Raw genomic sequence first — 13,685 nt, 5'->3', positions numbered from 1 at the left:
TGACTGAAACATATTACTTGAAATATTTCAATTTATGGATATGAATCCAATGATTAAGGTGACTAACGTTTTTAGCTGATTTCAGTGGGTTTTGGGTGCATTCTAGTAAGAGGAAAAAACAATTAATGTGTCCCAAGTCTTGCACCCTTTATCCAAGATATTCTTATTGGCATGTGGTTTTATTCTAGTTAATGAAATTTTTTGATCCTCGTCATATAAGTTTAATAGTGACCTCAGCAGTGCTAACAAATCTCCCTATTTTTAGTGCAGTGCTATGGCAGTCAAATGTGTCTTTTTTATTAGTAAAGGACAGCATAAAGATTTTCTGCTTGAGAGATAGACAGTAACACAGTATGGTCTGGTAAACACTGAAGATAGTCATCAACCATCATTTGTAGTTTATTATCAGCAATATTGGAAGTGATATTAAGATAACAAGCTACACTTTTTATCTTAATAGTTCTGTGCCTTCATAGATTACAGTAGATCTGATGCTGCTTTTTCTGGCTATGAGGGTATGTTGTCTTCCATACCGCTGATTTCTGAATGTTTGCATTTTCTATTAATTTGTTGTTATTACTTCAGAGAGCAAATTTAGCTTCTTGTTCAACCAAATGACTACAGAATTGGTTACGTTACCAGTATGGCTATACAATGCTTGACAGTATAGTAAAATGACACAGTTTTAACAGTCCAAGATTATCCATTTAACAGTAAGATTACAACACAACAGAAATACAGCATGTACCTTCTAAGATATAGATGCACTCTTGATTTGGTGGGTACATGTTAGGATAGTTTGGTGAAGCAAAATGTCCTCCATTACTTGTCCGTACCCAGTTGTCACACTGGGTAGGAGGAATGCGATTCACTCCAATATTTTGCCCACCTTAAGCGAACAAAAAAAGCGATCAAATCATTTCTGCTGCAAGCATGCAAATTTGATTTTGCAAAAGTAAAACACTGACATAACACGTATCCTATAAAAGAAGAAAGTAATTTATTTTGGTTGAAAACCCTCTTACATGCCACTTGTTAATATCTAGCTAGGAAAATCTTATGTTTAATTTAGTGATGTGGTATATCCTAAAGAGATGACAGTTTTTGAATATCAAGTATGTCCAGTAATCCTTGGGAAGGGAAGAGAGGGAGTAATTTTTTTTACTCAAGTCAGTTTAGATTTGTTGATGCTCTTCTTTCTAAGTCAAATAGTCACAGTGGCTGCCAATACAGCAGCATTATTTTATGGCTTACATCTTCTCCATTCCTATGCAAATGTAATACAAAATATTTTCTAGCTTTTACTATTTTTGGCCCTGATTCCAGAGTATACTGAAGTCCATGGCCCTGAGGTTAAATATCTACTTAAAAAATTTGTTGGAATACAAAATGCTGATTACAGAATGAATTATAGTATGAAAATACACTAAACACAGCAATGGTATTTAATAAAATTGCTAGCAATAGGTAGATTGCACTTGTAGCCAAGGGTCTCATTTGAGATCAAAGCTCTTCTGTGTGTACAGGCAAATAAGATCCTTGACAGAGATTATGCAGTTTGCTAAGCTAGTGCACCACGCTAGACCATTCACAGGAGCTTTGTTAGTTCAGCTTTCCTATCCAAGGAGAAAGGAGTTGGGAATAGTATGATCTCTCTGACATTTTTCGTAGGTACCTTTGACCCTTCTCCTTGATATCAGCAGAACTGGAGAGAAGTTAGACGCAGGATATATGGTTTCTGCTAGATTCTTCCTGAATCTCACAGGGTGCTCTCATAATGTTATTTATATTTATGCAGTTTTTCTTTGCAGACCTTTGAGAGGGAGCCCATGCTGATACAGGTCTTAGCTGCCTCCAGTAAATTACATCACCTTCCACTGGTATCTTGGCAGCTTTTTGATTTATGGGGGTGAAAACTTAGTCTCTCCTGCAGAAATTGTTCAAGGAAAATCTGTAGGTGTTAGTTCAAGGAATTCTTCTCTCCTATGTGTGGGTAAACTCCACACAGGAGAAAATAAGGTTTGTGAAACTGATGCTTTCCCCACTCAGCAGGTTTCAAAAATGTTTGTGGGTGGACTATTTGAAAAGCTTGTCATCAGATACAGGAAATATGAATTTCCATGATGTTTTTTTCCCCACCTCTAAGGTCTAAAACCATAGAATTTTATCTGGGTAGGTGAACTTCCATGTTCTTTGCGACTAGATGGCTTTGTTCAGTTGGAAGAAAATGAGGTAAATAGGGGGAAAATGGAAAATACTGGAATTCATATTGGTAATTCAAGAGCTATTAATACCCAAACACAAACACTTTCTTTCACTTATATTGCTTAATTAAAAATTATAAAACTGTTACATTTTTTTGAAAGAAAATCATCAAACCAAAATTGTACCTTGTGTCTTCTGTGCAACGGCAATCCCTTCCACTACAAGGATTGTTACTAGCAACACTGATGAGAGAAATTGGACAGGAAAAACCATAAGTAATTCATCAAAATTATAGACCATTTTCTGCAGGAAAAAAAGATTTCAGCAGGAATTTTATTGTCGCATTCAAGAAGTTCATGTATTTTCCCAATTTTCCTATCTTGTGGCTCATGCTGAAACAGCATTTTCTCTGTCTCTGATTTTCCCTGTGTTGCTGTTAGACTTTCAATCCTTCAGAGAGTTCTGAATGAGCATGCACTGACCGTGAACTACAGTGATCTTGACCGAACCCATCTAGATGCTACTGTAACGTTGTCATAGATACATTATCTTGGGGAAAAACAAAAGGAATCAAAGTCTGTCCCCAGAAGTGTCCATTTAGCATTTGTGTTTTATTATGTATGCTTCTTGCTGCCCTTTCTTCTCTTTACCCATATTAAAACAGATTGTATATCATTATGAAACTTTCCTCACCAACAACTGCTTTCTCCCTTGCATGTCAAGTTCACAACTGTGGGTGTTCTAAAATACCATATGGGTCTTGCAAACAAGTCTTATGTTCCTAGAAGCTTACTGGATTTTTAGGAATGGATTATGAGATAGTAAGTTAAGACTTTTGTGGTTTTGCAATTTCCATCTTTGCAATAATTCTGTATTTTCAACAAAATATAGTGAAAAATATACTTCCTGTCATTATCCAAATACCCAGTATCAATCATTAATCATTGCTGACTCACCCTAGAAAATTCATCCTTCAGAAGAAAGTATCTAGTACCCATGACTGGTCTTCAAGTTATGGATGTTCACTAGTCTTTAAAGCAAACAAAATAAACAAATATCCCATCTTTATTAGCATATGATTGACATCAGTTTTCAGATATTTTTTGTTTTTAATATTTATATAGATGCTACTATTGCAAAATGATTTGCAGTTTGGTTTTGCAGCTTCTGTGTTTAAACTGTGCACTTAAAAGATCTAAGTTTGAGTACGTGAACTCATAACGCATTTGTACTCCTGAGATCACTTGTCACTAATAGAGAATCTTGGTAGTGATTATAAAGTTGTCTACATATTTTCTTTGGTTTTTTCTACCTTGGTTTTGGAGCAACACTTCAAGTTGGCTTTTATTGTTAAAGTAAACGTAGTTTCCACAGTCCTTTGTAAATCATGTGTCACTATTTTCTCCTATTGAATTAACCTTTCTTAAAGATGTGCTATGCCCACCCTCTATTTTGCAAAGACATAGCAATCTCTTTATAACTTGTTATGCTGCTGCTTAAACTGTGAAATTGTCTTTTCTTCTTAAAGCAAACAAACACAGAAATATGAGTAAAATACTTTCATGACTAGCAGAACTAATGCAGATAGTAATTTTCAAGTAACATTGAAAAATGTGGGGGTTGGTTGGTTTGGGGGAGGTTTTTAGTACATCTATCTACTATAGCTAACACTGGTACAGTGTACCTTTTTTTTTTTTCTTTTTCACCTTAAAAATATCAGAAAGCATCTATGTTTATTTCAGTGGTTGTGCTCTCTTGTACAGATAGAGACCCCAAAGAATAGATGTTCAGTTACACTAACTAGTGATGTCCCTTCTTGAAACGATGCGGATACAGAAACAAGCCTCCTAAAAGGACTGACTGGCTTTCACTAAAGCCTGTGCTGTTTCTATAAATAGTCCAGAGCTGTGTATGCGTGTGTAAGTGCAAAAGAACAGGACGTGTTTCCTGCAGAACAGCATGGATATGCAGGCAATTACAGAAGATAAATGGGCTGAATATTTCTCTTAGTGTCTTAGTTTTGTCATGTTATATGGGTGAGTGGGTACAGTAAATATGGGCCACCTCTTCTTTGTTCCCTGCCCTTTTCATCCTCTTCATTTTTAATCTCTTCCATTTCTTGCCTTTCCCTGGCAATGCCTATCCTTCTCACGCTCTCAACAACCCTTAAGTTGTATTCAAAGCAAGCCAGGTAGCAAATACTTAAGGGCCTACCTTTGCCATTACTTTTATCCCAGGTGATAGTATGATAAAGAAAAGAGGTATCTCTGACTAATACTCTGTATGTGTGCTGTCCTTCTCTCTGTGACGTTGCTAGCCCACCAAAAAGGTGGAGACAAGACTTGTATCTGCTTTTCCTGAGAATACAGGGCAGGGACATCTGAGGTAACATTGCCTTAAACTGTATGCATTTACATGACACAGTGGGCAACAGCAAACAGGAGTGTTTTGGCTGAAAGCAAGGCTATCAGTGTTCAGGATGAAAGGAAAAAATAATCAGTCAGGATATTTTTAGACCTTTTAGGCTGCTTCCATTAACCCATTTTTGTGTGCATTTTAAAAACAACACAGCAATCACTTGGTGTACTAAATCCATATAACTCCCTGGAAAAATATTTTTGAATCTCAAAGACTCAGTTGGACCAGTCAGTAAGAAGGAAGGAAGATGTCTAGAAAAGATCCTGTGGGATGGTGGAGTGGAGAGCTACTGCTGAACCAGTGTCCTGGTACTGCATGCAAGGGACACAGACACAGCAATTAGAACAGACATGACACACTGAACTACTTTCACAAAAAGTCTTGTAGCACTTTCAGAAGGATGAAGAAAGATCTTGTCATCGCTGATAAATTGAAATTAAAATAGTTATAATGCACCTGAACTTGCAATGAGACACAGTATTCCTTTGCTCCTCCTTTTTTCCTCTTTTGAAGTCTGTTATATATCACTGTGACATGACTGTTCTTCAGTGTGGAAGAAAGATTAACTCCAGACTTTGCTCCATATTCTATTATGATATAGAAAGCAGAAGTTGTAAGTACCTAAAAATGCCACTTGAACATGGCTTGCTAATGTAAACAACAGCACAAACAGTGCAGGATTGCATGCCTGCATTGAATATCAAATGGACAGAAGGGTGGATTTGACTGGATTGTTTTTAATGGAGGAGTGTGGTGAGAATTCTACTAGAAGACACTGAAATATGGGAGACTGACCTTACAAACTTAGAGATATTTAGTTGGTAAATAGACGATAGTGCTTCTGCACCTTATATTGAGCTTCTACTTCATGGCATGTAAACTGTAGAAGAGGCTATGACTAAGCCAATAGCAGCATAGCCACTGAGGCAGACAGATTAAGAGGGGTTTCTTTTATTCGTGAATCTGGTTTTTGCTACAGATTTTTATTCCACGAATTACAGTGCATACTTTTGTACTACCATTTAAAGCTCTGATAGTTTTCACCTGTGTGAGCATTAACTAGAAATAAAGAAAAAGCAGCAAGATTCTGTCTCCGTTTTAAAAAGAATCGATTTTTCATTTTCTTCACTTCTTTGCATGAAATATTTTAGATCACATAGCCTGCAGACAGCTGTATAAATTTTTAAGAGTGAAGACACTAACCATACACTGCAAATTCTTATTACTATTCCATTGTTGAAATAGGCTTACAGAATAATATAAAAAAATCCCCTGAACTGATGTAGTAAACTATGCATTGTTTGCAGGAGTCAAGTTTATCTTTGGTGGCATTTCTTGGAATTTTCTAAAATGAATCTAAGCTGCAAAAATATTTATTAATTTGTGGATTGAGGTATATATAGAGAGATTCACAAATGAGTGGCATCTTTTCCTCTTTAAAAATGAGAATAATATAGTTAGTTTTACAGCAAACGGGTGCTCAACCCAACATTGAGCAATCAGTGTATTGCTTAGAAAAACAAGTGCTTTAGGCTGCAAATCTGACATATGCTTGTACTTTCTGGCAAGATGCATTCTTCAGATTTCATGGGATACAGCAGTGCTCTGAGCTCCCTATATTATGTCTGTCCTCTGCTTTTTTTGCATGCTCTAGGGATCTTCACATATAGAGAAAATAGCCTAGATTTGCTGTGTGGCTCTAAGAGCAGTGTCTGTCTTCAGCGATGACAGCGGGGGATCTATGCATGCAGGGCAAGCTGAATCAAACTGGGGAGCAGCCATGCCCAACTGAGAAACAGAGTGAAAAATTCCACCATTGTTTTAAATAAAGACTCAATCATTTAGAGTATTGCACATTGTTAGTATAGTGGTAGTCAGAATCCTAGGGATAAAGATGACAGACATTGCTTAAAGCAGGATTCACTGTTTTATCTCTGTGCTGTACTCCTTGGATTAGGCAGCACCTTGTATACATATAGTCCAAATAGACAGTAATTGGCAACACACAGGTCATGCATGTTAGAAAATCTTGCCAGGACGCCTGCTTCTTTCTGGCAGATACAGCCTAGAGTAACAAATGCTTGATCTTAATTATATACTATGTTTTGCCTTAAGGGAATTAATCCTTTTCTGTGTACTATTCTTAAACCTAGCTCCTAATTTGCCCTGTGTGCTAAAATTAATGTTACTTTCAATAACTGCTAATCACAATATCCCAGCTTTTACATCCATTTTTCCCCCCACGTATGTCTAAACATTCATGTTAGCTATTAATGCCACGGGGCCATTCATGGTGTCATATCCTATCTTATTCTCTAGTCAAGATTATATATACAGCATAAATTACTTATATGTATTTTGGTTGCTTTTAAGGACTCTTCATCAAGGGTCCCATGATGTTAGATGCTGCTCAAATTCAAAGTGATTGACTGGTCTTCTTGTAAAGAACTTGCGCAATTTGGACAGACAAGGTTAAGTGGGGGAAGGAAAACAGACACTCTGGATTTTATTTAATTCTGTGTGGATGGTCACTTCCTTTTCTTTCAGAAAGCTAATTAAGTGCATTTCTGATTCAAGGCATTTTTAGCTCAGAAACACAAACTGTACATTCCAGGGAATGAGATTTTTCTCTCTCTTAGCATTTGGTGACATTTGCTAATTGATAAAAGGAGTACTGCATTGCATCTGTTGCTGCTTTTTTTTTAGGCAAACAATTCTATTGCTGAGGATGAAAACACAGCAGTTTTTAAATCCCACATGCTCGTATAGTTCATAGTCTGTATATACTCCCTAATCTCCTGTGATCTCAACCAGGACATTTGCAGATTGGTAAAATGACTATCAAAGCGCAGTTAAGGTGGCTGCCTATAATTTAGCCTTTTAACAGCTCCGGTGATTTCCTCATGTTGGAATATACTGCAGGATTGCCACATAAAAAAGTAAGAGAGATGGTGGTGCGCATCAGGCGAGACATATTTTAGCTGTTTGCTTGTAAGTCTTACCCAGAGCACACTAGTGGAGCTGCCAACCCATTTTTAATCCTTCTCACGAAAGCTCGATAGTAGAAGTGGGCTTCACCAGCTATTAACAGTGACTCTAGCGCCTTTCTAAGATCCAAATCTTGTTAGCCATTAGCATGCCAGAAGGATATCTGAATGCACTCGGGTCTATTCTCAGATATAACAGTTTCATCTCACTTGAGCTGTTTCCAGTAGGGATTCCTCTCTTCAAGATTGCTAAAGAAACAAATTGGGAGTCCGTATCTCTGCAGAGAAACCAGGTTAACTGATTCAGGAAGTAAATGCAGTTCTCCCACGTCCCTTTGATCAAAATCATCTGCAGAACAATTCATGCTTGGATGGATCTGTGACAGAGTCCCCTCCAGGTTTGCTCAAAACATTTAATATTTCTGATCCCTTCCTCCATTAGAAATGTATAAGCAGCTGTGGGCTGCTTCATTTTACCAGTTGCTCCACATCCTTGTTACTTATAATCCATTCCTGGGTATGTCTGCCAGAAGAATGATATCTTTCATTTTTAAAATAGAAGCTTTCCTTTTTATATGGAAGATCTTTTTTCATCTCCAAGCAGTGTGCAGCAAGAGACTGATGAGAAGGCTGCATGTGCAAACTATGTTGATGAGGGGTTCCAAACACCTTATTAAAATATATAGACTGACTTAAAGTTCAGATGGTTTCCCTGTAACTGACAGAACTGATCCTGCTGTATGAGTATTCTGAATACATCTTTCTCAGAGATGATTTATTCCTAGAACACTTGGATAGTGTGATACTTTTGACTTAAAAATAGATCAGCTTGTACCAAACTTCTTCATCTCTTGTTCTTAATTATCAATATAGTGTATTTTTTCAGTAGAAATCTTTCCAGGAATGTCCATTATGGAATTAATATTAAAAGTTCTGCTGTCTTCTGTCATGTCTGACAACAATTTGTGTACAGAGTATAAATTAATATTTTTTCTAGCTCCTCGTTTTATTGTATGCTAAATAAGGAGGTTTTGTGAAACGTTAAGATATTGGCATTCCTTTCCTGCTGCACAGTGGCTCAGCTTTGTAGTAACAGAAAATGGAGTGAAGCACAAAGATAAGCTAACAGAAATGTGGAATGTTTTCATGAAAAGTCACCTGCTGCTTTTTTGTTGAGGAATTTACACTCCCCCACACCAATCACTTGAGGCAGCAGTTGTCAGTCATATATCAATAGAGGTAGCAAGCTATTTAAGTTGTCCAGGACTGTAAGTGCTTAATTAATTAAAAAACAATTTGGTCTATATAAGGCAGAAAATCAGCAAGCTTGTTTGCAGTGCTAGAACCCCAACTGTATCCAAGACACTATGATTAGGATTTTGCTTCAGTCCAGATAAGCATGTCATCACTACATGTGTAACCTGTTTTCTATGTAAACAACGTGTACAAGAGTATACACAATTTCTGGTATAATTGCAGATGTTTATCAGCTCTCTTCACCATCCCTGCAATGAATTATATTGTGAATTTCTGACAGGTTCATAAATGATGAATAGCTTATAAAGTTTCATTTTGGGGGTAATTTTTCTGTCTAACCTCTCTTTGTGAATTAAACCTTAAGAAAGGTGCTGAAAAGCTTAGCTTTTTCATTAGATAGGGATACATAATTCAGTAGCTCCTTAGCTTCAATCCAGTGTTGTTCTGTACTCCAGCTACAACCTAATTTATACACTGAACTTTTCTATTAGTATCAATGTAATTATAACCAACTTGTGTAAAAATTTTGGCGGTCATTTTCAACTACATCTTAGGAAAACTAGGGAGTTAATGCTACTCTGGGAGAGGTGCATTTTGGATATTAAGTTTGTATATGCATTAATAGCAAGGCATAATACACACCACCAAATACTTTTCTTGTTTGTAACAGCAGTTTTTGAATCCTATTCTACAGTTACTTGAGTTACTTCCTACTTAACTGCTTAGCAGTACGAGCTGTTTGGTGCTTAGCTTTTTTTGCGTGCAGCAGAAAAGGCTGCAAGTAGATCCTAGTTTTAAGAAAAAAAAAAAAGAAATTCTGATTTACATTTGATACTGCCTTCATTAGGGCCACTGTAGTCTCTACAGTCAGTACTTTGCTTTTGGTTTCATTAGACAAATCACGAAATCATTACGATATTTTTAAATTATCTTTTTTCTCTGCTTGTTTTTAGCTTCTTGGGCCATTGTTACACCTTTTGATTTTGGAAACAGGAGGCCATAATTCTTAGCTTTTGTGTGAAAGGAAGCATTACTTCCTAACACTACTTGTTTGTGAGAAATTAGCTGTTAAAATCATGCCAAAATGCAAATGAGGGGGCTGAGCAGAATGGCAGGAAGTTAATCATAGTACTCCACATTCTTACAACCTGCCAGTTGGAAATAATTCTGTACCTCATTGGAAGGCTGGGAATGTTGACTTTCCAGAAGTAGCAGTAATTTGTCCTATCCCTGGCTGCTTGTTGAATTATCAGGACAGAAACTGAAGAAATCTCTTTCTGTCTTTTTCAATTAATCCAATGTAATAACTGAAATAGTCTAAAACGAGTGTACAGTCAGGATTTAACTCTGGGTTTGTGTTTTTTATTTTTTAACCAAATAATAGCATATGGAAATGAAAGAGGGAGCATATTTGAAGAATAGGAACAAGCTCTTAGGAAATAGATTTTGGGGGAGTAGCAGATATGAGGAAATTCAAGATAGATTTATTTACTTCCAAAGCATAACAGGAACATGGCTGTATTAAAAAAGCAGCTGTTTTTCTCTCTTACAAAAGCAGAGGGTTATAATGTTTTATTGTCGTAGAGCATTTGCATTTTGCAAGCTGTGCTAGGATTGAAGAATGATTCTAGTGTCTTTAAAATCTCTTTGAGAGATGAAGACGGGAGGAAAAGGCTTTATCTTTAAACAACCAAAATGCAGTGAGCACTTTGGCTTCCAATAGGTTACATACACTGTTGAGAAAGCAGGTGGGTATTGGCTGGGCTCCACTTCCAAAAAACCTGCCGCTGCCACAACCCCAGCGCTGTCATGGTCCACCACTGCTTCCACTCAGCACTGCTGGCTGGTGGATCTGGATGAGAGGAAATAATCGGTGTAAGAAAGATGATGGGATTCAGGATGAGACTTTTCAAAGTTTTGCTGACCACTATGGAGAGAGGCAGTAGGAATTCTATTAAGATGTTTATTTAAATCGGACCTTATTGTTGATAGCTGAGGAAGAACATAGAGTAGTTCTGAACAAGCATAACAGAAGAAATCTGAATTGCCATGAAGTGAATGTGATGGGCTTGCTTCTGCCCTGAAGTATACAGCCATAAAATATAAGCTCTGTGGATGACAGAAATGTACATATGCATTCCATGTTAAGAACAGAAGATTAAACTGTTTCTAAGTATTATTAAAAGATATATGACTTTTCACAATATACTGAGCTTTTCTGTATTTTATATATTGTTTAGCAGAACTCTCACAGTTCTGCACAAAAAGCTATTTGTATGGAAAGAAAAAAAATTATTGCCACTGTGAGTAGAGTTTCCATGCAGAATCTAAGATGCAACTTCTAAGATATGGAGGCTTACTTTGAATGTTATTCCCAATGGTTTCCTTTTGGGATGAAATCTGTGTGCCTATTTATAGGAATCCTTTTTTTTTTTTTCTTTGTGATTAGATGTAATAATTGGACTATATGAAGACTTCTCGTGAAGAAGAGATAAAAAGGAGTGTATGATGCTATGTAATGATAGGTTGTTTTTGTAGTCAGGGCAAGTGATGCATTTAGAATACTAACAGCTTGTTGACTAATGGCTTTGTGCAATTTATAGATTACGAATAATACAAAAAACTTACTGTAGAAGGACTTTTTACCTAGACACTAGTGTCATTATAAAAGATTGGCATGAGGTCTGTTTGGGAGAAAACCTGTATAGTCAAATTTGCAGCAATTGCATATTTCTCAAATGTAATTAAATCTGCATGTGTAGAAAGTAATTAAAAGCAGAAATGTCAGGATGTATTTTATGGTTGTGCTATAGTGGTTTATGGTATTTAACTATGTTACTTAAAGAGGAAGTAGAAAAAAAATCTAAATGCCTTTTTCTCCCCCATGTAAGCCTTATGTTCCTATGTTATCTAAACCCAGTGGATGGTTATCAGCTATAGAGACAGACATTTATTGAGGGCAAGTATTTTCTGTCTCTCAAAGATTATGGTGAAAAATATTTACTTAAATATTTATTTAAATTATTTATTTAAAACCTCAAGACTTCTGTCTTTCAGGCCAGGAACATGGAATTTGATGGGCCATGGAAACATTCTGGATTTAAAACAGACTTCTTTACAACTTTCATACTGTGGGAGGACATCAATGCGTATCAGAAACCGTTCTCCACTCTGCAGTAGTGCCTTGTTGGCGTCAATAATGCAAGCAGATGCTCCAAAATCTCCTAACGGAATAATTTAACAATTGAAAAAAACCCCAAAAATCCCTGAGGGTTCAGGTCTGCTATTGCTGAAGAAGATACAGAATGCTAGAAATAATCTCCTGAGGCACAAGGTTAACTGCCATGTCTAGCTTTATTTCTAACAGAAAACCCTCATCCACTGTCGAGCTGTATAAATAATACCACAGACAAAGAAATGCTAGGATAAGGAGTCTTCCTCAGTTCTTTACCTCTGAACCTAAAGAAGTTAGAAACAAGATTTAAAAGCCTCAAGAGGAAGAAAAGCACAGGTGAACGCCGGTCAGGCAATAGCTTGTGACTGATTCTGTGAAAACCTTGCTGAAAGCAGACCCTGCTCCCACAACAAGTATGATAACCTGATCACTGTTCGGCAGCGCTTCAGGGGAGTTCCGAAAGCCGAAAGAGTATTTTCACTGTGGAGAGCCTGGAGCGTAGGGAGCTCTCGGCGTGCCCCGGGAATACACGGGGCAGTGGGGCAGGGTCGCTGCCACCGTCAACCGCGTTTCTGCAGGCTGGGACACCGACATCCCCCCCCCCCCCCCAGCCCCGAGGTGCTCCCGCCGCTCGCCCGCGCCCAGCGGGGATGGCAACAGCCCGGGGTGGCGACGGGCTGCCGGCAGCGCCCGGGCCGCCCGCGGCACCGCAGCGCCGGCTTCTCGTGGGGCAGAGGGGCCGGGGAACCGCCAGCTGCCCAGCGGGGAAGCGGTGCGGTGGGGCAGCGGCAGAGAGAGGGGGGCCGGCTGCTGCGCAGCCCCCGTGCCCCTCGTACCGAAGTTTCCGCTGGCACTAGGCAGGCGGCCGGGGCAGCCGAAGGGGCGAGTGCCGCCGGGGGTACCGCGGTCTCCCCTCCGGCGGGGCGCGGGCAGCTTCTCCCGCGGCTCCTACCTTCCAGCACCGAGCAGAGTTTGTGCAGGGCCATTGTCTCCCGGCGGGCCGCGGCGGCGACTCCGCGGCGGCAATCACCGGCCCTCCATGGCCGGGCGCGGCAGCGGCGGCCCCCCGCGAGGGCGCTGTGGCCCGCGGCTACGGCTCGGCCGGCCCCCGCCCGCCCGCGGCCATGCCCGGCCCCCCGCGCGGGGCGCGCTCAGCCTGCGCCGCCCGAGCCCGGAGCCGCCGCCGTGCTCAGTCCCATCGAGAGTGGGGCGCGGCGGGCTCCGCGGGGCTGGCCTGCCCGGGGCGGCAGGGAGCTCCCCGTAAGGCGGCCTGAGCGCAGCCCGGCGGCTCCCAGCCCGACTGGCGCGGCTGCCGGTGAATGAGGCTCATTTAAGATGTGAGGGGTGTTTGCCTGGATGAGCCGCTTGTACGCATGTGCCCGCCCCCCACGGAGCCCCGCAAGCAGCCGCAGCCGGCGGGGCCGCTGTGCTCCTCCCGCCCGGCCGCGCACCCAGCGTGGGCGGCTGGGGCCGTAGCGGCGGGGCGGCCGCTCTCCTCTCCCCGTCCCTACGGGGAGCCGGTAGTGGACCCGGTGAGGCACCCCGCCCGGGCCCCGCGTCGCGCATTGTGCCCCGCGCCCCATCCTCCCCGCCCGTCTGCGGAGCGGGGCCCGGCGGTACTGCCCGCCGGGAGCACGTCCCCC

The 13,685-nt window shown here is 40.3% G+C and overlaps 1 protein-coding gene across 2 annotated transcripts in view; it reads right to left on the bottom strand.

Annotated features, from left to right (window-relative positions):
- The window catches only part of NETO2 (neuropilin and tolloid like 2), a gene marked incomplete at its 3' end in the record, with an annotated part of 30,824 nt that extends 17,470 nt beyond the window's left edge, over nucleotides 1-13,354 (bottom strand). For both annotated transcript variants that reach the window (XM_082005861.1, XM_082005862.1), the window contains exons 1-3: nucleotides 12,995-13,354; nucleotides 2,391-2,447; nucleotides 749-889 (exon numbers count right to left, since the gene is read on the bottom strand). In XM_082005861.1, coding sequence (XP_081861987.1) covers nucleotides 749-889; nucleotides 2,391-2,447; nucleotides 12,995-13,028 — 232 coding nt within the window. In that variant the 5' untranslated portion in view covers nucleotides 13,029-13,354. The remainder of the gene's footprint in view (nucleotides 1-748; nucleotides 890-2,390; nucleotides 2,448-12,994) is intronic.
- Nucleotides 13,355-13,685: the final 331 nt, after the last annotated feature.

The sequence above is a fragment of the Phaethon aethereus genome (assembly GCF_964289735.1).
Source record: "Phaethon aethereus genome assembly, chromosome: 13".
In the NCBI taxonomy this organism is placed as follows: Eukaryota; Metazoa; Chordata; class Aves; order Phaethontiformes; family Phaethontidae; genus Phaethon; species Phaethon aethereus.
This window is presented reverse-complemented; position numbering and strand designations above follow the sequence as displayed.